Source organism: Ostrea edulis, chromosome 1 (genome assembly GCF_947568905.1).
Source record: "Ostrea edulis chromosome 1, xbOstEdul1.1, whole genome shotgun sequence".
Taxonomy (NCBI): domain Eukaryota; kingdom Metazoa; phylum Mollusca; class Bivalvia; order Ostreida; family Ostreidae; genus Ostrea; species Ostrea edulis.
In genome coordinates this window covers 93036425-93062334 of record NC_079164.1, presented here as the reverse complement: position 1 = coordinate 93062334, position 25910 = coordinate 93036425, and the positions used below count along the sequence as shown (strand labels likewise).

Below are 25910 nucleotides of genomic sequence, written 5' to 3'. Positions count from 1 at the left end.
TGGGTACATGTGGATACCTATCTTTGGATATCTGTATGTGTCTACCTGACTTTAGGTACGTTTTCTTGGTACCTGCTAGTGGGTACCAGTATTTAGGCACTGTATGTAAGAACCTTTAAATAAATGGATACCTTAATGTGGGTACCTTTACATGGGAACCTGTATGTAGATACCTGTATTTAAGTGCCCGTTTGTAGGTATCTGTACGGCATGTTAAGATGTGATACTTTTCATGAATACAACAAACAAGTCTTAATGCTTTTCTTGGTTTCTTTATTTCGATTTCCAAAAGTGTCTCTTTGCCGTTCTTACTGGAATGTTGGTGTGTATATACTGCACTAAATTCCTTGGTACTTACCTTAACCCTCCAGGGATAGGAACATGGAGTCCCCTTATTGTAACTAAAAGTTACCTCCCTCCCTGCAGGGATGTCACTGATAGCAAAAAACAATAGCCTTGGCTGCCCATCCACCAACACAGCTTTTGTTGTGGCGTTGGCCCACTTCTTATCATCATTGATGAGGCGGCCAAGGCTACCGTCTTCGGCAGTCGCATCTAACCTGAAACATTGATATGCTTATAAAGGAAAAACGTCATAAAGAAAGAAACATATGGACTTCTTCTTGTAGTTCAAAATCTTAAGTGTAAGTATCAGTTGGTAATGGAGACATACCAGTATGTTTTGCCATTGAGGTCAAATTCGAGCATATATCTCCCATCTCCTGGATCCCTTTCAGTCAACTTCCCCCTATATTCTAGGAGGAAGTCTCCTGCCTGAAAGGGATCCTCAGCAAACACACCTCTGCCTAGAATAATAATAATTGGAATGTCAGAACTCATAAATTTATTTATATCTCTGGCTATTTTCATGTTAAAAAATTTGTGATTCAATGCACACCTTTCACATGGCTTATCCATTTTTCTTCTAATCCCTTGGGATCAATCCCGTCCCGGTAGGTTTTGATGGCCCTAACCATTGGCTTTATCCTTTGGCTGTACATGATATCTAAGAAAATATAGCATTGTAATAGATTTCTGAGTGTGTGTGTGTGTGTATGTATGTATGTAATTATGTAAGTATGTATGTGGCTAGGGGCCTGAAATATTTCTGACGTCACCCTTTGAAAGAGGTGATGCCAAACCCTTTTTTGCCCCTTGTTGGGGCTTGCCCTGCAAGGGGTCAGTAAAGGGCCCCCCAGGCTGGTCTGGTGGGGAAAAAAGGGTACTTCCGGTCCTGAGGGTAAGGACACTCGAAAACTTCCTTCGGGGCTCCCGGGGAGAGTCCGCCCCCTCTCGGGTCCTTTTGGGGTTCCCCAGAGATTTCGAGGGTCTGACCCCTGTGTCCAGGACTCTCCGCCCCTGGCCCCTCTGTTCCGACCCCATAAGGGGCCACCCTAACGAAGGGCACTTTGGCTACCCTGTGTTGGGGGTGAAAACGACTAAGTCTTTTAGGGCCTTTTTGCCATTTTGCCCGATGCCCTTAAAGAAAAATGGCTAAGTCTTTTAGGGCAGTAACCATTTTGCCCAATGCCCTGAAAGAAGATGGCTAAGTCTTTTAGGGCAGTAACCATTTTGCCCGATGCCCTTAAAGAAAAGGCTAAAGTGGTCACCTGCAGGGCTACTTGGCTACTTCACTTTTTTTCTTCTGAAAACTCTCCTGGCCCCACTCTGATGCCCCCCTTGGACCCGTTGGGGGCAAGAGGCCCAAAACACCCAAGTGACTTTTCTTTCCTAAAAGGTTGATCCCAATTCACTCTGGCCCCTTTCTGCAGACCTTGTTGGGACCTACCCTTCCAGGGGTCTTCAGAGGGCCCCTTAGGGTATCCGTGTGGAGAAAATGGGGTCCCTAAAAAAGGGGGGGTAGAGAGGTACCTATCTCGGAGGAAGACTATTATTCCGGTAGCCAAATTAGCCCTTAAATGTAACCAAAATTGCCTTAAAAAAGAGGGGGTAAATTTTCCAATCTCCCATTCAGGTAACCAAGTTAGCCCTAAAATGTAACCAAAATTGCCCTAAAAATAAGAAGGGTTGGCCCATTTGCCAATCGCCCCAGCTGCAAGACGAGTGGGGCTAGAGGACTCATAATTGGGGAGGGACCTTCCCTCGTAACGCCCTTTACCTCATGTGGGGCAAACTTGCCCCTTTGGGGCCAAAGTGGTCTAAAGTGACATCCCTTACTGGAGAACATGTAGGTCTGGGATTGATGGGGCAAGAGGACCCCCATTTGGGATTGGGTCTCAGAGGGGTCCGTTCTCGGCCCTTGTGGGGCAAATTGGCCCCCTTGGGGTCCGGGTTTCCCAAAAGGGGGCTACGAATTTTAAGACTGCTGACTGAGCCCCACCTGATGGGGTCATCCCGAATATTTTCTGGGGGCTAACATGAAGGGGCCACACTCTCTGGCCGCATGGGGTCGATTGGGGACAAAGGACTAAAAACCCTACCCCGGCATGACCCTTTTAAGAGGGTGACCCCAAACTAATTGTCGGCACCTCTAGGGACCTGCCCTTCCGGGTGTCAACAAAAGGGATTTCGAGGGGTCCAGAGCCAAGAAATGGGGTCGCTAGGTACATCCGGTCCTGAGATATGACCAATCGAAAGTTTTGTATTTGTAACGTTTTTTAGGGCCATTTTGGCTACATTTCAGGGCTATTTTGGCTACCTGAATAACAACCTTCTTAAAATGTATCAAAATTTTCTAAGTGTTTTAGGTCCAAAAATATTTACCTCTCGAAAGTGGGGCATAGGGTCACCAACTCGAAAGAGGGACCAAAGGGTACAATAATGATATTATTTGGGCCAACTTGCCCCTTTATAAGTCATGTGTGTTGGGCCCACTTTTTAGACTTGCTGCTGAGCCCTACTGGGGCAAGACCGATCCCATTGTTCCTCGTGGGGCTTTCAATGTATTGTCGTTATCCCATGAAATAAAAGACAAAAAATACAAAGACGTTTAAAATGAATTGTATTAAGTACATATAACCCACCACCAAATAGTACAAGAAAAAATGTCTGTGAATCCTAGTCCAGTGTGACTTCACCGACTCCTAATTACTGCTGGGACTGCTGTGAGGAGAGGGCACTCTAAAATAACCATAAACAGCCGTTAGTGAAGATGATGAAAAATGGAAGTAATGTTTTCAAAGTAAGAAATATGCTTACCTTTTTCGGAGATCCGCCTCATGTCCGTCCGCAGTCGGTCGGTGGTCCTTTTTAGCCAACTGGCTCCCATCCTGCTCTGGAGGGTCTCCAACAGGTAGCATCCTTCCTCCGACCTCTCGAGGGTATCGCGGACCTGGCTCTGCAAGCAGTGCCCTCTGGGAAGGAGTTCCCTACACAATCTGGTTAGGGTGTCCACCTCAGGGCCCGTGAAGGAACTCCTTCCGTGCTGGGGAAACGACTGTAAAAGAAGACATAGACAACTGTTACCAAAGATGTAATTTTGAAATGAAGTGAAGATGTTCGATAGAAGAGAGAATCTTACCTCGTCCAGGGTTATGCTGCAGGACGTGCTTGGGGACGGCGTCAGTGTGTAGGCGGACTGTAAGAAGAAATGATGGAAATGGAATTACCAAATGCAATGCTCCCGGAAGGGTTACCTAAGTTGTCATTGTCATGATAAAAGAACCTGTTCAAGATTAGAGTCTTCCCTCTGGAAGTGTTGGCGGGGGGACTGGTGGATTGACTTGCGCTTGCGATGTTGGGTTGCCGAGGCGCTTGCTGGTACCGAGGCAGAGCAGGGGGTGAAGGCTGACCTGGAGGGTTGGAAACGTTGGCTCTGTAACCAGAAATGGATGAAATAAAAATAACGAAGTTTTCAAGAAAGTATTACACAATTCAATCATTGGAAGAAAAGATTTACCTCTGGCAGGGGCCTCAACCGCCCGGTCATGGCTCCATGAATCCTGCCCGCAACTAAGAAGGCCGAGTCTCTGGCCCTGGCAAGATCATAAAATCTGTCGCTGGTCCCCGGGGCGTGGCACATATGTCGGGCCAGCATCTCCCGGATCCAAGGATCAGTCCGCTGCGTTTATGTTGCCACTGCTTTCCGGTACTGGGAGGTGGAGAGCAGCTTCTCTGGTCCGTGGACCGCACACCATACCTGGTTGAGTCCTGAGTAAACACCCTGTCGAGAAAGTGGCTGGACGGGTCCATCTATCTGCTCCAGCGTGATCCAGATGGATTCCTCCCGCATCCTGTTGGGATTGTACCCTGCCAGTCCCTGGTAGCCAGTAATAAAGTTGCGAAGCATGGTCCATAAGGGTTCCATTATGGCGAGAACGCCCTCATGAAAATTTTAGTCTGAAATTTTCTTGAAACATTTCTGAAATTTTCCTGAAACATTCCAGAATTTTCTATCTGAATCAAGTCTGAAACAAAGTATGAAAAATGCCTGTAATTGGAACATTCCAGGCATGTTTCAAACTTGGTGTTTCAGCCAATTGCGAGTGATGTTTCAGCCAAAATTTCAGCAATGTTTCATACAGTTTTCAAACTGTAAGTAAGCAAGGTTTCAGAAATATTCAGCAATTATTCAGTGCCGTTTCAGCAATTATTCAGCACTGTTTCAGAAATTATTCAGCACTGTTTCAGCAAATATTAAGTACTGTTTCAGCAATTATTCAGCACTGTTTCAGCAATTATTCAGTGCTGTTTCAGCAAATATTAAGTACTGTTTCAGCAATTATTCAGTGCTGTTTCAGCAAATATTCAGTGCCGTTTCAGCAATTATTCAGTGCTGTTTCAGCAAATATTCAGTGCCGTTTCAGCAATTATTCAGTGCCGTTTCAGCAATAATACCCCACCTAATCAGCAATGTTACAGCACTTATTCAGCAAGGATATGCTAGCTTTTCATCCTGCAATATACTTTAAAAAATAATCGAGACAAATATATTTCAATTTTTATTTTTCATTCAAAATATCAGTCTTAAATTGTCTTTTTCAGGCACTACCTTTTTATGCCCCCCTTTGAAAAAGGGGGGGGCATATTGTTTTGCACTTGTCGGTCGGTCGGTCTGTAGACCATGTGTTGTCCACTCAATATCTTGAGAACCATTCGCTTGATGATAATTATATTTCATATGTGGGTTAGTTATGAGTAGAAGAGGATCCCTATTGTTTTCAGGTCCAAAGGTCAAGGGTCAATCTACTCTGGACATAGGAATATAATGTCCGCTCAATATCTTGAGAACCCTTTGCTTGAAAGACATCAAACTTGGCACACTGGTACATCCTAAGGAGTAGATGACCCCTATTGATTTTGAGGTCATATGGTCAAAGGTCAAGGGTCAAACTGGGCATAGGAATATACTGACCATTCAATGTCTAGAGAACCCTTTGCTTGACAGACATCAAACTTGGTACGCCAGTACATCTTCAGAAGAAGATGACCCCTATTGATTTTGAGGTCACATGGTCAAAGGTCAAGGGTCAAACTTGACATGGGAATATACTGTCTGCTCAGTATCTTGTGAACCCTTTTCTTGACAGACAGCAAACTTGGTACACTGATACGTCTTCAGGAGAAGACGACCACTATTGATTTTGAGGTCACATGGTCAAAGGTCAAGGGTCACACTAGACAGGAATATACTGTCCGTTCAATATCTTGAGAACCCTTCGCTTGACAGACATCAAACTTGGTACACTGGTACATCTTCTTGAGAAAATTACCCCTATTTATTTTGAGGTCACATGTTTAAAGGTCAGGGGTCAAACTGGACATAGGAATATACTGTCCGTTCAATATCTTGAGAACCCTTTGCTTGACAGACATCAAACATGGTACACTGGTACGTCTTCAGGAGAAGACGACCCCTATTGATTTTCAGATCACATGGTCAAAGGTCAAGGATTAAACTGGACATTGGAATATACTGTCTGCTCCATATCTTGAGAACCCTTTGCTTGACAGACATTAAACTTGGTACACTGGTACATCTTCAGGAGAAGATGACACCTATTGATTTTGAGGTCGTGTGGTCAAAGGTCAAGGGTTAAACTGTACATAGGAATATACTGTCCGCTCAATATCTTAAGAACCCTTTGCTTGACAGACATCAAACTTGGTACACTGGTACATCTTCAGGAGAAGATGACTACTAATTATTTTAAGGTCACATGGTCAAAAGTCAAGGGTCAAATTGGACATAGGAATATACTGTCCGTTCAATATCTTGAGAACCCTTTAGTTGACAGACATCAAACTTGGTACACTGGTACATCTTCAGGAGTTGATGACCCCTATTGATTTTTAGGTCACATGGTCAATCCACTCTTGACATAGGAAGATATTGTCTGCTCAATATTTTGAATTGATGATACTACTCTCAATTAAATGATGTGTGTGTTTATAACCCTTTTCAATTTTGCACCATGGGGGGCATATGTGTTTTACAAACATCTCTTGTTTATAATTTAAATTTCCATTTACTGTTTACTTGGTATTACATCCTACCGGGTCTTCCCACCTCTCTGATTAGAAATAGCTAGCTGTTGTAGGCCTTATAGTCCACTGTGAGGTAATCATTCTGATTGTCATATAGATCTATAGGCCTTGTCTGTATCCAACGAATTTTTAGGATAATCCACTTCTTAATTTGCTTGAATCCATCTGAAATTATACTAGCATACATGTACATTGTAAACTTAACAATGTGTTTAATCTTATAAATAATGATCGAAGTTCATATAAATTCATGATCTTAATTAATTCAACATGGAATGCTTCAAATTTATGTGATCGAAAGTTCTGATTTTTACATAGTATAGGCACTTAATATGACTATTAGGTTAACATTAACACAAAAATTCATACCTCGAACTGCTAACAAAATGGCGTCGAAGATTCAGGCCAGGGAAACCAAGATCTGGAGGTTTTCATGCTTATGCATTCTCCCTCAAGGTATTTACTAAAATCTTTTCTTGGATCCTTTATACAGGAGAGTGGAATCGCATTAAATTCATCTTCACCCACTCATACAACGATGGTGTTATGATTTCAAGACATGGCTGTTGATCAAACGAATTTTTTCCCGCGTGCAATACTTCCGTCTGCGATGAATTATTTATCGCCGGGGCAGGCGCCACATAACCCGTTTTGTGCCTGGCGACCTGTCAATAAAGAAATCATTACAAAACATGCCAATCAATATCAAGAAAAGTAACTAAGTAATCTTTGAAAAATAATTTGCCGTTAGTATCGCTCCCTCCTCTCTGAGTTCTGCATCTGCTACGACCTGTGGGGTGATCCCCGTCAGGGCTCCGATCCTCTGGCCATTATCGATGAGGATGCGGAACATCATCAAGTTCCTGACGTGTCGAAGGACATCAACATTGGTGAAAGTCTTTGCTATGGAAAGTCTGATGTTGATGGCCCGGACGTAGTTGGAGTTGAGGACCTCGACGATCTGTTCCGGTGTCACCATGTTGGCTGTAAGGAAAGCAGAGATGAATAAATGATGGAATTACATATACACATATATCAGACAACTATGAAAGAAAGGAACTCACCCACGGCTTTCACCTCCATCTCGGACCTCCTCTCCCGGGATCGCCGATGCAGACGTTTCTGCGTCCTCTTTAACTCCAAGATGGCCCTTTCCGTCTGGTCAATGTCGTGGGACCTGTGGGTGGACACCATGAACTCCAGGAACTGGATGAGGGATCCCAGGTAGGATTTGGTAGTTCCTGGGGCGAATCTCCCAACTGTTGTCTGCATCCAGTCGTCTTTGATGCGTTGAACGTCCAGGAGGTCGTGCAATTTGTACTCTTCCCCCTAACGAACCTGGGTCCAGATGTGAAAGGTCTGTTTGCTATCTTAGTATCCCACAGGGTGTGGTTTCCCCATCTCCACCGACGTCAGCCAGCGAAAATAACGTCTTAGGAGGGGTACTGAAAAAGAAGTGAATGTTGAAAATAAATGTAGACTACATATCCCGATCCCAATGCCTGCTGCGTAAATACTTAATGATGGAAAGAAAATGGACAAATAGTACTGACCTGCCATAAACCCTGTCACATTGGAGGGGACTTCCGGGGAGGCGGGTCGTCGGTGGGCTGCTGCTGTCTGGGGTCGGGGTGTTCTCAAGGTCGCTCCCGGTCCCTGGACCTCGCCTACAAAGTGCGGAAGGGGCGCTCTAAAAGAAGAAAATAATATGTCGTTAGAGTTAGGAAATAGTCCAGTGTATCTAGCTGTTGCAAATGAAAGAAAAGCATGCTCTTGCGTTGTCATCACCGCGGTGGACGTGCGCTGGGGTGGGGGTAATATCAAGGGCGGTGGCGGTCCCTGGACCTCTCCTAGCGGAATGGACACTCTAAAAGAAGAAAATGATAGGTCGTTACATTTAGGAAATAGTCCCAAGTCTTTTAGGGCAACATTGGTTACGTTGGGGGCATATGGTGCTGCTTTGAGGGCAAGACTGGTTACTTGTAGGCTAAAGTGGTTACCTGCAGGGCTATTTGGCTACTTCATTGTGGGGAAAAATTTCAAAGTCTTTTAGGGCAATATTGGTTACTTTGAGGGCATATGGTGCTGCTTTGAGGGCAAGACTGGTTACTTGTAGGGCTAAAGTGGTTACTTGCAGGGCTACTTGGCTACTTGAGTTGGGGGATAAAAATTTGTAAGTCAAGAAAAGCATGATCTTACGTCGTCTTCGCTGGTGTGGAGGTGAGCCTCGGTCTCTTTCTGTGCATCGAAAGGGAGTCCCTCTTCCTCTTCCCCAATCCTAGGAGAGGCTGGTGCTCAGGGGAGGTATCCGACGACAAGGAGGAGGAGTAATCAGATGAGGAGGGTCGATTCATCATCCTCTCCAATCTGGTTTTCCTATAACAGAAAAAAAGAAGACAAGGTAGGAAATGCTTCTGCTGAACCCTAACCCCAACCCTTAGGCAACATCGGACAGTCGTTGGAGTGACCTTACCATGTCCTGGATGTACAATCAACATCAGAATAAGCCCCCCCCCTCCCTTTGCACCAGGACCAATAAGAGATGAGAAGAAGAAAATATAGCAGAAAGATTTCCTACCTGCCATGCGTGTTGGCCCTGTCTGGATCCAGGGGTGGCCAGATCTGTGGCTGTCCTCCCGTGTGAAATTCCGTGAAGGTCCTCCCCCTCTTGACCAGTTGCTTGCGCATGGTGCCTGCTGGTATCTTGTGTACCGCGGTCAGGTGTTGACCGAGGCGTACCACAGCCTTGTGGCACCCTCCCACCGGGCACTCTCGGTAAAGGTGGCCCCCCCCCTGACTCTTAATGCGGGTGGGCCTGGCTGGCGGCTCCCTCCGGTGCACTTGCCGCCAGTGATGCGGCAAATTCACCACAATGGCGTGGCACTTGGTACAGCGGCAAGTCGGTCTTACCCGCACAGGGGGCCTCTGGCGCTCTCTCGGTCTAGATTGGTGTTGGGTGGGCTCTGGTTCTGATGTGGTAGGATCAACCTCGGACTCAGAGGAAGATAAGGAGGAGGACTCCGAAGAGGAAGAGGGTTTCCTTATCCCGGATGTCGAAGGCAGGGTTACGATATTGTATGGACCCTTCAAAATGCCATAGGAGCGGTCCCTCGCATCCTCGTCGTCGTCGGAGGAGAACTCTGAAGAGGAAGAAGCTCTCTTTGTTGCGTCTGATGACTCTTGCCTAATTGAGGAGGACAAAGACGAGGACTTTTTGGATGATGCAGGCGCCTTCGAGGCAGAGCAGGACTCCGAAGAGGAAGATGCTTTCCTTGTCGTGGCTGGTGACTCTTGCCTGCTCGAGGAGGAGGAGGAAGACAAGAAGTCTGGGAATGATGCAGGAGGCTTCAAGGAGGCGGAGGACTCCGAAGAAGAAGACGAGGACTCTTTGGACGGTGCCGGAGCCTTCAAGCAATCCCCAATGTCATACTCCAGGGTTTGGTCCAGATCGGTTGATGTATCCATTTCGCCTGCCAAACGTCAAATGACTGAAGTGTGCTTTTTCCGGCCTTATGTATCTCTCGGTTACACTGTCAGTCTAACCCTAACCCTAACCAACAAAATGCACCCAAAACAACCCAAATCCTTATGAAAACTAGTTCCAACTATAATTTAAGGCGAAAGAGCATGAAAAAATAATTTAAAAACCCCAAAAAGCAAGAAATATGGGGAAGAAGGCAAATCCGTTTTTGTTTTTTTTTGTTTGAAAAATGTAAAGATCATGTTTTTTTAAATGACGTCGTTGATCCACGAAAACACATTGCTTTTTCGTCCCCTTCATATGGTCGATAGTAGGTTTCAAGGCGATCATTATTTTATAAAAAAAACAAACAATTATTTTATTTCTGGTGCAGAGATATGAGCCATTGAAATTTTGCAAGTTTTCCGGGAAAAAACTCATGAAATGCACTTTATTGGAAGGATAATAACACGTTAGTTTCTAACACTGAAAAGACGTCCTTTACACATTAGATGGAGAGTGAGGAGGTGGAAATAGGCGGAAAAGATGGGATCGGTCAGTACTTACGGTGCTGAGATATGACCCCTATAAAAAGGGTAAACATTGCCATCTCCAAAATATTTAGAGTAATGTTTTTCCCATTTAAAAAATTATTTAAAAATTGTCCTGCACAGCATTTACTGTCCGTCCTAAGGGAACAATATGTTGCAAAGATGGAGTTCCTACCTACTTCCGGTACTGAGATATCGCTCTTGCAAATCGGCCAAAAAAGAGACTTTGCATAGAATGAATTTCTCTCATTTTATCTCATTCAAAGTTGACCTTTACAGAGTCGATAGACTCCACCCCAGTGAGAATCGGCTGAAAAGATGGCATTGCCAAGTACTTCCGTTTAGGATATATGACCCCTTGAAAAAAGGGTGGAAATAACGTTTACATTTTGAAAGCCATTATCGGCTACTCAAGGGGCAATTCTGGTTACCTTGCAGGCTTCCGAGGTTACTTAGAAGGGAAATTTGGCTACATTGTTTACTATTTTTACCTATGAGGGCCAAAATGACTACCTGTTATTTACCCTGAAATATTTCTAAGTGTTTAGGGCAGAAATGGCTACCTCAAGGGGATGAAATGGCTACCTCACGAAAGTGGGGCAAGGGGTCCCCAATTCGAAAGAGGGGCCCTCGGAAGGGGGCGATCCAAATCCCCATGGGGTGACCGGGCCCCTCCGGTCAACTGGAATCCCCTGGGGAGTACTCCTTTTGTTTTAAGGTTTGGTTCTCTGGAACGGATGGGGCAAGGGGCCCCCAATCGGTTCGAGGCCCCTTGCATGGGGTGCCCCTCAGACCCCATGGGGCCAAATTGCCCCATGCAAGCATGGTTTGCACGAGTGATCTTCTTTTTGAATAACTTTTTTGGGGGAGGTTGTTGGGGCTGCTGGGTCTAGTATGAGCTGAAGGGGCCGGGGCCAGTGAGCCCCTTTTCTTGGAAAAGTAGGCCTTTTGCCCCTTTCCGGTCTTCACCTCAATGTCATTTTTTTGAGGGTCCGGAACCGATGGGGCTAGAGAGCTGAAATTACCGGAGGACCCTTATAAGGGATGGGAGTCTCTCCTCATGGGGTCTGTTGGCCCCTTGGGGTTGAAGGGCCCATATGGTGACCTTCGAATTTTGGAGGGGGCGTGCGAGAAGACTGAGTTTTGGCCCCTTTTGAGCCCCATCTATGCTTTACCCGACCCTTGAAGGGCATTGTCTGTCCTCAAAGGGTTTCGTGACAACAACTCCCCAATGGACCCCATGTTTTCCATTTTCGACCTTTTTTCTAAGAGTCGTTGCCCTAAGGTTGAGGGGATGGGAGGGTCCCAATTTTCGCGAGGGTCCTCTTAAGGGACCGCCATCGACTACCATGGGGGAAATTTGGCCCCTTGAAATCAGGGGCCAAGTGGGGCCCAAGTTGAATTTTTGACTTTTTTGCCCTTTTTTGTAGGGCTGGAAGTCCTAGAAGCCTTAATGCTAGGGAATCGAAATTCACATGAGATGGGACCCCAAACGTCCCCTGTCAGATCTCAAAAGGACAGCTTTGAGTCGTACAGGGTAACGGAGATATGGGGTCAGGACTGGAGTCCCCGAATGGTAAAAATGGCGAAAATCGGCCCTTTTTGAAAGACGCCATCTCCCAGATCCTTTGAGGGATTGGCTTGCTCTTTACAGGGACAATCTAGAAAGGATAGTGCAATGCGGGCCCCAAAAATCAGGGGCCTGGGTCAAGGGCAAAGGATCCGTCTGACCCCAACCCTAGCCCCACCCTTTGGGGGCGAGTCGGCGACTTTGACTCTTCACTGAGCCCAAGTCTTTGGGCTGCCGAGGACCCCTTTGCACCCAAACATGGCCTGGCCCCACTCTATTGTCCCGTGGTGGAAAATAAGGGCTAGGGGCCAAGACCACCCCACAAGGCCTCCGGGAAGTAAATGGAGTGTCACCCGTCGCCTTTGACTTCTTCTGTAATATCCTTCTAGGAGCCGACCTGAAATGTTGGGGGGCCCTTTGGGGTTGAAAAAAGGGGTCATACCCCTCAAAAAACCCTTTGAGGGCGATCCTGCACCTTAAGGACAAGTGGCTACCTGAGTCTAACGTCATCCTGTCCCCCTTTCTAGACTGATTTCAGGGGCGAAACTTGCCAGATCCGTAGGGCAGGGCCCGCTCTTTAGAACCCCACCCCGAAAAAGTGTCTGAGGGGGGCGCTTAACACCCGGGATGGGGGTTGAAAAAATGGTTAGGGTTGGCCAGGGTTAGGCGACGGAGGGGCAAGTGGGGTTACTTCAAAAAAATGAAAAGTCTCTCCCCACCCCCACCCCCCCAAGATGGGGGATCGGGCTGCAATTTTGGGAGGGTAGGTTTTCGAACATTGCCCCTCGGACCAGGGTAAAGATCCCCCTAAAAATCCAAGGATAATGAAAAACTTACCACTTAGCCAAAAAAATGAGTTACTTTTAGAGTTAGACATTACTATGGGGTAAGTTGGGTATACCCCTCAGAGGATCCTCGTTCCTGGGTCCCTGGAAGCCATATTTCTAGGGGTGCTTGGGCAAACCCTCTCAGAGGGTTAGAAATTAATTTTGACCCTCTAACCAACCCCTAATTAGTTGTATGTAATTAATTATGGGAAAGCAGTGTTTGGGGGCAAATTTCTCGTTTTTAGGGATTTTGCCCTAGCGTTGTCAAAAAAAACCCTAGCGTCCCGGGGGTGGGGGCACGTTAAACCTTGGCGATTTTCAGAGGATCTAACACTTATGCCGTGCCCACACCTTATTTACTCTACCCACGGGACTTAATTATGTAATTTGGGGGGCAATTAGGGTTAGGTTTATGATCATCCTAATTAGGGTTAGGGTCTACCCCCTTAAAAGTGTTTTATTGGGGACTCTGTATTGGTCTTCGATAACATTGTAGGGGACTTGATGCTAAAAAGGTGTTATTGGGGAATTAGAGTGGACCCTGGCATTTGTAATTTAATTATAACTCCATGGGGTTTTAGGAGTTTAGGGTTTATTTCTTAAATTGTGATGTTTTCTACCTTAGATTAAATTTTATCATTAAAAATACCAAAAATGGTCAGCCAAAGTGAGGACAAAATATGTAACCTAAAGGTTTTCACTAAATTATATATATATATTTTTAAAAACAGGTTTAAAAATACATTCCTGAGGGTTTCGGGGCCCAACCTAACTCTTAAGACATCCTAATTCTAACCCCCAGTAATTTAAATAAAAAACCTCTTTTCTTGATACTCTTCAGGACAACTGTACATATAAGGGACTCGTCAGAGCGAGTGCACCTGGGGGGGGGGGGGGGGGGGGGTAAATCAGATATCAACTAAAACAGCGTTTCGCTTGATCAAACACCCACCCACCCTCCCCGATACACATTAGATTCGATCGTGTATCACTATGAATAGAACTTTGGAAATAAATGTGAATAAGTTTGAATTAACAATCTATCAATGCTATTATTCTTAAATGACACAAAGGTGTTTTGGAACTTGACATTTATTGGTGATTGATTTCGGAGACTCGTTCTAAATAAAATCTGCCACCGATTGCATCACATATGCAACCGAATTAAATAATATGATTAACTTTAACATTCAGTCTTACCCTTATACATTCTCTTTTAACAAATGCAGACCGCATTTTCTTCGTTTGCGAGGGACGCCATATGTACACATCATCGGCATCGTGTGAAGGAGATCTTTTTCCTAGAAAAGAATGCAACGTCCCAGCAAAATGAATAGTGGGCACCGCATGTCGCAGGAGTGATTTCTTTTTAACCTAGAATCCGATGGATTTTTTTATCCTATACTCCATTGGATAGCAGTCGTGTGTGAAATGTTTTTCACACAGCACGGAATGAAGGGTGGGGCTGACAAAATCTTCCCGCTTTGTTTTAACAAAATGAATCCATTGTTGACGAATGTCTGCTCTATCCTCCTTGGGAAACTCGTGTAACGACACATTATCTTTGTGTGTGGATATACAACCTGCTGCAACGCAGAATTTCCCAGTTCTTCTCTTCGACATACTCATAGTTATGCAGACAGATGCGTCTACGTCTCACACTTATGACGTCATATCCGGTATTTATGTATTTTTACTGAGTGCATTCAGGTGTATATAAATTATTTTTAGCATTATCTTGGAACAGCGGTCAAAATGGGGGTTGGGTTGTAGATCATTTTACTCGTGATAATACTCGCTAGTAAATTTAGTTAATATTATGTAAAATCTCCCAAGTCTTTCTTTAAAGTAGGATACCCCTTTAACTCCCATTTCTGGCACTGGGTCATGCCATCTTCCTTCCAGATATTTTGCCTCTACTTTGTAGGTTGTAGTTTTTGTTTCTTTGGAAGTCCTCAAGTTGTCATGACTATCATAACTGTATGGCTGGTAGATATGGGAGTTGCCAGTTGTAGATATGGCAGAGGTTTCTCCTGCACTATCTTTACTTACTGATGCTTTTTGGTGTCTCTCGCATTACTTGCTGAATAAGCTAGACTGAAGAAGTTTCTGATCAGACACTAGTGAGAAATCATTTAGAGAGTAATGCCTGTAAGTTTTCACAATACCTGGAGTGTTCAACCATAGAATACAAAACTGTTTCCTCCAGGCATGTAGGGGGGGGGGGGGGGGGGGGGGGGTCCCGTCCTGTCCACCGTTTTTCAACAACGACCATTTTCTGTTATTTACAAATTCAAATAGCATTGAATAATAAAAATGTTTACTTGAAGTTATGAATTGAACTTAGTGTATTGAAGGGCCATGCAACCCCCACCACCCCACTCCCATAAAACATTCTCTTCCCATAGACTTAAATGTAAAATTCTAGGTGAAATGAATCAAACGGTAATCAATATTTTAAAAAAGCCATCATTCATGTACGAGATATTAAATATGATCATTTTTAAAACATTGAAACCTTAATTTGCATAAATAAAAAAAAAAAATTTTACACTGAAAAAAATGCAACCTATTTTCCATTGTGAATAGGGCAGAATATCTGGCCATGAGTAGGTACCAATAAATCCCTAGGTTTTTAGCTCACCTGAACCGAAGGTTCAAGTGAGCTATTCTGATCACATTTTGTCCGGCGTCCGTCTGTCTGTCTGTCTGTAAACTTTTCACATTTTCGACTTCTTCTCCAGAACCACTGGGCCAATTTCAACCTAACTTGTCCAAAAGCATCCTTGGGTGAAGGGCTTTCAAGTTTGTTCAAATGAAGGGCCATGTCTCTTTCAAAGGGGAGATAATCACAAAAATGCAAAAATAGGGTGGGGTCATTTAAAAATCTTCTCAAGAACCACTGGGCCAGAAGAGCTGAAATTTACCTGAAAGCTTCCTGACATATTGCAGATTCAAGTTTGTTCAAATCATGGCCCCCGGTGGTAGGATGGGTCCACAAGGGGGGATCAAAGTTTTACATACAAATATATAGGGAAAAACTTTAAAAATCTTCTTCTCAAGAACCACTAAGCCAGAAAAGCTGAGATTTACATGAAAGCTTCCTGACATAATGCAGATTCAAGTTTGTTCAAATCATGGGCCTCTGGGGTTGGATGGGGCCACAATAGGGGATCAAAGTTTTACATACAAATATATAGGAAAAATCTTTAAAAATCTTCTTCTCAAGAACCACTAAGCCAGAAAAGCTGATTTTTACATGAAAACTTTCTGACATAGTGCAGATTCAAGTTTGTTCAAATCATGGCCCCCGGGGATAAGATGGGGCCCCAAGGGGGGGGATCAAAGTTTTACACACAAATATATAGGGAAAAACTTTAAAAATCTTCTTCTCAAGAACCACTAAGCCAGAAAAGCTGAGATTTACATGAAAGCTTCCTGACATAATGCAGATTCAAGTTTGTTCAAATCATGGGCCCCTGGGGTTGGATGGGGCCACAATAGGGGATCAAAGTTTTACATACAAATATATAGGAAAAATCTTCTTCTTAAGAACCACTGAGCCAGAAAAGCTGATTTTTACATGAAAACTTTCTGACATAGTCCAGATTCAAGTTTCTTCAAATCACGGGCTCCGGGGGTAGGATGGGGCCACAAGGGGGATCAAAGTTTTACATGCAAATATATAGTTAAAATCTTTTTCTCAATAACCACTGAGTCAGAAAAGCTGATATTTACAAGAAAACTTTCTGACATAGTGCAGAATCAAGTTTGTTCAAATCAGTGCAGAATCAAGTTTGTTCAAATCATGGTCCCCGGGGGGTAGGATGGGGCCACAAGGGGGGGGGGAGGTCAAAGTTTTACATACAAATATAGAAAAAAGCTTTAAAAGAACCATTGGGCCAAAGAAGTTGACATTTACATGAAAGCTTTCTGACATAGTGTAGATTCAAGTTTGCAAAGGGTAGTTTGGGCCATAATAGGGACCAAGGTTTTACATGCAAATATATATGGAAAGTCTTCAGATATGGGCCAAAGTGACTCAGGTGAGCGATGTGGCCCATGGGCCTCTTATTTTTTTTTTTATCATATTGCACATCTGCGACAGGAATAACCCCTATCTGCGCATGTGCAGCATTTGATAAAATTTTGCTTTGAAAATAACAATTGCTCCAAAGTGGATAAAAATCCTTGTCAACATTTTCCCATTGCTCTATCCACATGGCATTGAAATTTCATTTCTCTGAATAAGACTTCTCATTTACAATGACAAAGTGCACAGAGATACCAATCAAAGGTTGTGCCACTTCCACTGATGTTAACGTGTTTCAATTTCAATGTAATTTCTGTTTGCATTAGAACCTTTGTCTGTCCGATCAACAAAGGAAGCATGATTTGTGCAAAAATAAATTTGACTGGTGAAAGTGTGATGAAATTCAAACCTGTCCTCTCCCCCAATGTAAATACAGCTACAGCAGACACAACCCGTCCTCTCCCCAGTGTAAATACAGCAGACACAAACCGTCCTCTCCCCAATGTAAATACAGCAGACACAACTCGTCCTCTCCCCAATGTAAATACAGCAGACACAACCCGTCCTCTCCCCAATGTAAATACAGCTACAGCAGACACAACCCGTCCTCTCCCCAATGTAAATACAGCAGACACAAACCGTTCTCTCCCCAATGTAAATACAACAGACACAACTCGTTCTCTCCCCAATGTAAATACAGCAGACACAACCCGTCCTCTCCCCAATGTAAATACAGCAGACACAAACCGTTCTCTCCCCAATGTAAATACAACAGACACAACTCGTTCTCTCCCCAATGTAAATACAGCAGACACAACCCGTCCTCTCTCCAATGTAAATACAGCAGACACAATCCGTTCTCTCCCCAATGTAAATACAGACGCAACCTGTCCTCTCCCCAATGTAAATACAGCAGGCACAACCCGTCCTCTCCTCAATGTAAATAGAGCAGACACAACCCATCCTCTCCCCAATGTAAATACCGCAGACACAACCTGTCCTCTCCCCAATGTAAATACCGCAGACACAACTCGTCCTCTCCCCAATGTAAATACAGCAGACACAACTCGTCCTCTCCCCAATGTAAATACAGCAGACACAATCCGTCCTCTCCCCAATGTAAATACAGCTACAGCAGACACAACCCGTCCTCTCCCCAATGTAAATACAGCAGATACAACCCGTCCTCTCCCCAATGTAAATACAGCAGACACACCCCGTCCTCTTCCCAGTGTAAATACAGCAGACACAACCCGTCATCTCCCCAATGTAAATACAACTACAGCAGACACAACTCGGCATATCACTTCCACTAGAGTTACTAGCGCAACTGGTCATGTTGAAAAAATAAACAAGAAACCCAAAGATATTTTATTCTTAACTATAAAAATAACTGTAAAGAGTTTGCAAGCAATTTTGAACTGTGTGATGACATAATCTCAATTTTTAGTTCTAATGAATCGGTCGTGGTAGGAAGCAATGTTTTACGACTTCTACTCGATGTTAATTTGTGTAAAGTTATGTAAATCAGATAAAAAAAAATATAAATACATTTTTATTTTTAAAAACAAACCAGTTTATTTCAATTAAATATAAGAAAGTGTTTATAAAATTAATAAATTTCGTCATAAACCAGGGCTAGAAACTAACTGTTTATGTCACCAGTTCAGTTGGACTGATATTGTATAATTTCAACCAATCCGCAGAAAAATTCACCAGTCCACCAGAGTTTTCCAGTAATGATCATACATATTTCGTTAATGTTATTAAAATGAAATAATGAAATTTAAGTAGATTTTCCTCAGACAATATTGTAATACTTATGTGAGATTGATATAATTAACTTATTAGGTTCGTCTAATATCTACAGAGAAATACCAAATGCATGTTTAAGATTCCATAAGTATGTCCAAAATGATGCTTTAAAAAATTAACCAGTTCCATTGGACTGACTAAAACAAATGTCAGTCAGTCCGCCAGACTTTTAACCAGTCACCGACTGACGCGCACATGTTAATTTCGAGCCCTTTAAACCGCCATTTTTCGGTGGTGACATGTGCAGGAATGTCTATATTCAAATACGACCTCTTGTCCTCAAGGAAAGATGTCCCAAGATAAAAAAAAAAAAAGGAAAAGGTTGGGAAAAAACAAAGCAGGGCTTATGAAATCGAAATTTTAAAAGAAACGGTTGAGGTCATTTTATTTTAAATGGACTAAAGAATGTCCATGCCAGGTAGAATTTAAAGAAACAGAAAATGTGTTTGAAAATAAAAGTATCAAATTGAATGACGAGACTAAAGATTTTTTGAGATAATTAAATACATTTTTGTTCAAACTTAATTTAATGTTTGTCATTTGAATTAAGTATTTAAATATGGAGAAACTATTAGGTTTTTTCTGTAAAGTTGGTCAGGGCTAGTGGATGTAAGGTCAGATCTAGTAAAAATCATCTGAAGTAGCCCGACTGGTCTAGAGCTCAAAAAAGTAAATGTCAAACCCTGACAGTACTTCTTTTATATTGATGTACAATGTATGTTACGTTTAGGTATGGATATAATTATTTCTATTGACATTTTATTGTAATATATGACAGGTATGGATATGTTTTGTTTGCTTTCTGTAGTTTGTTTGCTATTTGCTAGTGTTTCTTTGCTGTTTGGTGATGGTGTTACAGTCCATGATACGTTCTTCTTTCCCACTTGAACGGTGAACGAATGCAGAGCGAATGGTGAACGCAATTTGGTGAACGGTGAGCAAACACAGAGTGCAAAGTGAACGATGAACGAACGCTGAGCGCACGCTGAACGCAAAATGATCTATTTACTCGGAATGTTTCGGATTTTTCCCTGGGAATTTACTTATTTCATAATCAAGTAATAAAATACATGTACATGTATATTTCATCAATTAATAAAATATTAAATAAACCGGAATCGTGATACAGCATATTTTACAGTTCTGGATACATTCAATGTAATATATTTTTGAACAAGTACCGAGTATACATGTATATATTTCATGAAATTATCGCAAATTGTACATTAATACACGCAACAGTCATACACAAGCAAAAGCAAATTTCGTATGTACATTGTATATACCATTACATGTACAAATACCTGTAATGAACAAACAACCAGGAAAGGAGTCAAGATAGATGCAGTAAACAAACAATATGGACGGTATACCGTGTCAACACCTCAACACTCCTAACAGTATTAAATATTCCTACTTACATCCCTTAGAAAAAAGAATGGCATTGAATTTCCATTACTTTTGTAGTTTTATTCTGACCATTGAAAGAACAGTGTTATACCAGTTTCACAAATTCAAATAAAACTAGCAATACAATTCCAACCTGGAAAAAGCATTGATTTTCCAGTTTTCATTGAAAATGCAGTGAAACTCCATTGAAATAAGCGAAATATGTAAATGAGCTTGAGCCAGTTAAATGACATCAAAGTTAACTGTAAAATCAATGGAAAAATAATAGCTCATATTATATATACATTAAAAACCCATTGAAATATCATTTTTTTTTTTTCAATTGTTTATTATTAACAGGAAAACTGCTTAATGAAATTTTGTTGACAATGTAGAAATACAGATATAATGATAAATAAAACTAGAATCAACCTTTTCTTTTCACAACCCACTACAAGTCAAATTATTTTGTACTTGGCATTTGAAATATATATATATATATATCAATAAAACAAATTTCCACTTGTGTGTAAACTCATATTCTGTGCAAATTCATGAATTGTACAAAATAGAATGAAGCAAAAACACAGAGAAAGTTGAAAAGCAAATGGTACATGATCAGTTAAATGCACATGCTTTTGCTGCTTATTCTACAACATTGTTTAAGAAAATATAAAACTGGACTTGAACATTCAACAGTGTTTGATCACTGCCATCAACAAAATGATGAAAGCATACATCGAAATGTATTATGTCATACAATTTTCTTTCACATTTTTACATTTTCTTGTTGTATTCCTCTAAAGCCTGTTTCTTCAAAGTTAATGTCTGTTTCCTGTTGTCCGACCAACCTGGACTCAAAACCCCCGACTTCGATTTTTTTTTTTAAATTCCGGAACAAAAATCGTTTCTGGTCCAATCCGGATCTTACTATGCCCGAAATGGCTGCTTCCATTGGAGCAACAAGCACGAATGTGCTACAGTTAACATTTAAGAAATGTCGGTACAACAAGGAAAAGTCCATTATGCAGATTTCATGTCTAGTCCTATAAATTCAGTGTAACAGTTAATTCACTCCAATTGTTTTAGATAACTGAGTATGAGGTAGTCACTCCTACATATAAAGAATGACTCATGCAATTATGATCCGTGCCTGTCAACTCGACATGATCCAATTCTTCGGATCAAGTTACTGTTGTAATAATATATACTTATCAGTCAGTTTTGTGTAGAGCTAGCTCAACTTTGGTGGAGTTGGCTTTTTGTCGTGCATTTCCTATTTTGTTTTGAACGGTTGATGTAAATGATTTCGGTGGCAGATGGTCGATGTTCAAATTCTGGCACCTGGCATACATGTACTCTGCAAGAAAAAAAAAGAAAATCTAATATATATATATATATATAGAGAGAGAGAGAGAGAGAGAGAGAGAGAGAGGGGTTAGCATCTTTAAAAAAATCTTATTGTAGTTTCAGTTTGTCATGAATATGGTGCAAGTTTCAGAGACCCTTATAGCTAAAATTAAAACAATCTTTTTTCCTTTTCAGCTGTTTTTAAAACAAGGGTAGAGACCTTCAAATAACATGATTTACTGTCCTGCATGATCTCTACTTTGTGTGTGATCTGAATGAAGTCAGATGAGTGGGATTTGTTAATACTTTAATTTGTTAAGTTTCATTAAATTCTATCTAATTGTTCTCAAGAAAATGCCAAAGGCTGTACATATTTTGCATATGTATAATAAATAAAGAAGGTTAATTAACAGGATGTACTGTCAGTGGCTCAATTGTATAATTTTAAATTCACACATACATGACAATAGAATTTATTTAATCAATTCAAGTTTCAAAAACTTCACACACAGACCTTTTCAACATAGCTAGTTAGGCCATTTCTCTTTAAAATGGTACATACACACCTTTAACTGCATCCATTTTATGACCGTCTAGGCCTTTTGCTCCTTTTGTCTGTTGGAGCTCAGTCCCGGTGAAAACCATCTCCAGAACTTTGTTCAGGAGATAAACTGAAGGATTTTTGGATGTCAGTGCCTTCATTTCAGCAGCACGAAGGGATGATGGATTTACAACCACATCATTATAAAGGTCTTCACCATCTTTGATCAATGGGAGCTTTCTCTGTCAAGGTGCAAATTACATAACTTATAAGCTAAGTGTTTTCTAAATATCCATTAATTATAAATCTGAAGTCATTATATATGTTATCTAGGATTAATCCAGTGTACAGATTTACCCCAGGCTGTGTCTCTTACACCCCGAGGCTGAAGCCTGTACACCCCTGATTCTTCCAACTCTTACCCCCAATTTTATGATTTGACGTTGGCAGCCCGTCAAATCATAAAAGCAGGGGTAAGAGTCGAGTATCTCGGATTACCCTGATTAGTCCTAGATAATGAATTTATTTCCTATGTAACCCATTCACCATCTTTGTGACTTAATTTAGAAAAATGATGGTCATGATCCCCATCTTTGTGTAAACATATGAAGAAAGTTCAATAAAAATAAAAAATCATATTCACAATTTACCTACCACTAATATTCAAAGTTTATGTAAAATTAATACTGTCATTCTCAGGTCAATTGTACATGGCCTTACTTTCACTAAAAATTGTCCTTTAAAAATCAAAAGCATGCAAAAACTATGTTATCTAGGATTAATCGAGTGTACAAAAACTATGTGTTATTGAAATATACACTATTTTTACACCTGGTGTTAATCGGGTATAAATGACATAGTATGTGGTACTGCAATTTACCCCTGGCTCAACAGCCAATCAAAACATTACATAGAAAATAATGAATAACATCATATTTTGAAAGAATGTTATTTATCTTTTTATGCTATAGGCAAACAATTATTTGTCATTATGAGGAATACATCATATATCAGGAGGAATCTACATAGAATTCAAAGTATTAAGTTTCATGTTCAGTTAATTTTTTTTCTAGACTAATTATGATCATTCAATACTAGTTACCTGCTCTGCTGTACATGTTTTCTGCATAGTGGCAATGGCTTTTTCAGGACCCTGCTGCATTATACCAAAAGATGTGCTACCCATACTGTTATATTCTGGTCCACACCCTCCATAAGTACATTCATGTAATGAACTTATCAAAACATGACAGAATGAAAGGATCTGTGTTTTTACCTCAAAAGGCAGTCCCTGGTAATATTCTGAAAGAAAAGTCATGCATCATCAATAACATGTACATGTACCATATAAAAAAAAATATCAATATTTACAATGAATATAATGTGCATTGATTTCAAGGAATTTATGCAAAGTTATAAGGTAAAATGATTTGCTTTCATACCCATTAAAGAATGAAATGGAAACCCATCTGCTGCTGTTGCATTGAAACCATATTCACCTTGATAGTTTTGTTGTGATGGCTGGTATGCTGTATATGACTGAAATAGATGATTGAAAATCATTGTTGTAACAAAATATTTCCTTATGTACTTTTCCAATGCTCTAGTTTTATTGCTTAAAATATTCCAAGATAACATGATTTTGTTATTAAAATTCATTTCAATGATTTAATACTTTTCTAAACCACAAACACACCTGATCAAATTCTGGCAAAAGTTCTTCCTCATTTTCATGAAGAACACCAAGGCTCTCGCCAATTAGGGAGGAAATGTCATTCACTGTTGGATCTTCTTGTGCCTTTACTGGTGTCGCAGATTTTGTTGCTGTTTCGAGTCTCCTTGGTTGATAAGCTGGGGTCCTTTTCTGTGGAGTTGCACTCCGTTTTTCCTTTACTGGCGTCACAGATTTTGTTGCTGTCCCGGGTCTCTTTGGTTGATAAGCTGGGGTTCTTTTCCGTGGAGTCGCACTCTGTTTTTCCTTTACTGGCGTCACTGATTTTGTTGCTGTTTCAAGTCTCTTTGGTTGATAAGCTGGGGTCCTTTTCTGTGGAGTTGCACTCTGTTTTTCCTTTGCTGGCGTCACAGATTTTGTTGCTGTCCCGGGTCTCTTTGGTTGATAAGCTGGGGTCCTTTTCCGTGGAGTCGCACTATGTTTTTCCTTTACTGGCGTCACTGATTTTGTTGCTGTTTCAAGTCTCTTTGGTTGATAAGCTGGGTTCCTTTTCTGTGGAGTCGCACTCTGTTTTTCCTTTACTGGCGTCACTGATTTTGTTGCTGTTTCAAGTCTCTTTGGTTGATAAGCTGGGGTCCTTTTCTGTGGCGTTGCACTCTGTTTTTCCTTTACTGGCGTCACTGATTTTGTTGCTGTTTCAAGTCTCTTTGGTTGGTAAGCTGGGGTCCTTTTCTGTGGAGTTGCACTCTGTTTTTCCTTTGCTGGCGTCACAGATTTTGTTGCTGTCCCAGGTCTCTTTGGTTGATAAGCTGGGGTCCTTTTCCGTGGAGTCGCACTATGTTTTTCCTTTACTGGCGTCACTGATTTTGTTGCTGTTTCAAGTCTCTTTGATTGATAAGCTGGGGTCCTTTTCTGTGGAGTTGCACTCTGTTTTTCCTTTACTGGCGTCACTGATTTTGTTGCTGTTTCAAGTCTCTTTGGTTGATAAGCTGAGGTCCTTTTCTGTGGAGTTGCACTAGCACTCTGTTTTTCCTTTGCAGGAGATTGCACATGAGATGTAGGGAATATAGAGTCAATTCCTGCAAAAGCCATCATTTCCTTTATTTTAAGTTCTTTGGCAGTTATTTTCTGGAAGCCCATTTCATGAGATTTCTTCTTCTTTGGGTTCTTTTCCTCTAATTTAGCTTCAGCTTCTATAGCCCTCTTTAGCTTTATGGAAGCACCACGCTTCCCAGCAGAAGATTTTATTTCCTTTGCTAACAACACTAATGATGTTATTGTCTTCTCCTCTGCAAGATTTATCTCTTCATTTACTTGACTTGAGTAATTTCTGCACTGGATAAGACCTACAAAAAAAAAAAAAAACTTGAGCTGAAGTTTTGTGAATCTTTATATAAAAAAAGGAAACTTTTTAAATTTGGAGAAAAATTATGCCCCTTCAAATGATGAAAATACCGATATGCAGTGCCTCAGGTCTGATGCATCATTTTTTAGTTTAATACCAGTGAAAAGGTTTTATCACAAAATATTGAGTCTTTATTCAAGATGTAAACAAAAATATAAGCGGCCATTGTGAAAAGATTGACACTTTTGGCACACACACACACATATATACACACACACACACACACACACACACACACACATATATATATATATATATATATATATATACACAAAACTTTCAGGTCCAAAAAGTGCTGAAAGCAATTATATTAATTATATTAGATAAATACATAATTCTGAATGGCAATTTTTGAATACAAATTAAAAGTTGAAACAACCACTTATCTCTTTGTTTTTACCGAGAATCATGGACCTGATATACTCCATTCGAGCATTTATTACAATCGTGTAATTAGATACTGTAGGGAAATAACCCCCGAAAAAAATAATGCACCCTCTGACTCCTGTGATCCGAGTTTTCTCGACTGACAGACGTTGTTTACAAAATGCAACAATCCATACGTCACACTAAGAGAACGATGATGTCATATTTAATGTAGCTACAGGCTTGGATAAAAATCATATATACCATTGGACATTGGTTATATTGTCTATATTATATATATATGATTATTACTAGTATAAAGCTAGCTTAGATATTCGTTCAGCTTCATAGCGCTAAGTAGCATTATGCAACCGCTAAGATCTAACACAGAATTGTAAATAAGTTCTATCTAGAGTATGGGGCCTAGTGCAGCAATCTTGATTTGTCACAAATATACTTTTTGCACTTGTCTGTATGCCCCTGC

The 25910-nt window shown here is 41.3% G+C and overlaps 4 protein-coding genes across 4 annotated transcripts; 1 reads left to right on the top strand and 3 right to left on the bottom strand.

The window, feature by feature from the left end:
* Positions 1–7165: 7165 nt before the first annotated feature.
* On the bottom strand, positions 7166–10159 carry LOC130048380 (uncharacterized). Its single transcript, XM_056145037.1, has 2 exons — positions 7512–10159; positions 7166–7431 (listed from the first exon to the last, which is right to left on the bottom strand). The coding sequence occupies exons 1-2, from the start codon at positions 7717–7719 to the stop codon at positions 7166–7168; spliced, it is 474 nt and encodes a 157-aa protein (XP_056001012.1). The 5' UTR covers positions 7720–10159.
* Positions 7814–9135, bottom strand: LOC125664079 (abl interactor homolog). Its single transcript, XM_048896641.2, has 5 exons — positions 9026–9135; positions 8647–8823; positions 8236–8314; positions 8001–8137; positions 7814–7892 (listed from the first exon to the last, which is right to left on the bottom strand). The coding sequence occupies exons 1-5, from the start codon at positions 9133–9135 to the stop codon at positions 7814–7816; spliced, it is 582 nt and encodes a 193-aa protein (XP_048752598.1).
* LOC130048366 (ankyrin-2-like) lies at positions 9320–18204 on the top strand. Its single transcript, XM_056145015.1, has 6 exons — positions 9320–9499; positions 9548–9883; positions 10420–10462; positions 11889–12034; positions 17281–17804; positions 17913–18204. Exons 1-6 carry the CDS (start codon positions 9320–9322, stop codon positions 18202–18204), a joined length of 1521 nt encoding a protein of 506 aa, XP_056000990.1.
* Positions 18205–18683: 479 nt separating this feature from the next.
* Positions 18684–25244, bottom strand: LOC125673708 (neurofilament heavy polypeptide-like). Its single transcript, XM_056166404.1, has 5 exons — positions 23680–25244; positions 23426–23522; positions 23086–23285; positions 22009–22225; positions 18684–21452 (listed from the first exon to the last, which is right to left on the bottom strand). Exons 1-5 carry the CDS (start codon positions 24793–24795, stop codon positions 21307–21309), a joined length of 1776 nt encoding a protein of 591 aa, XP_056022379.1. The 5' UTR covers positions 24796–25244; the 3' UTR covers positions 18684–21306.
* Between the last annotated feature and the right edge of the window lie 666 nt (positions 25245–25910).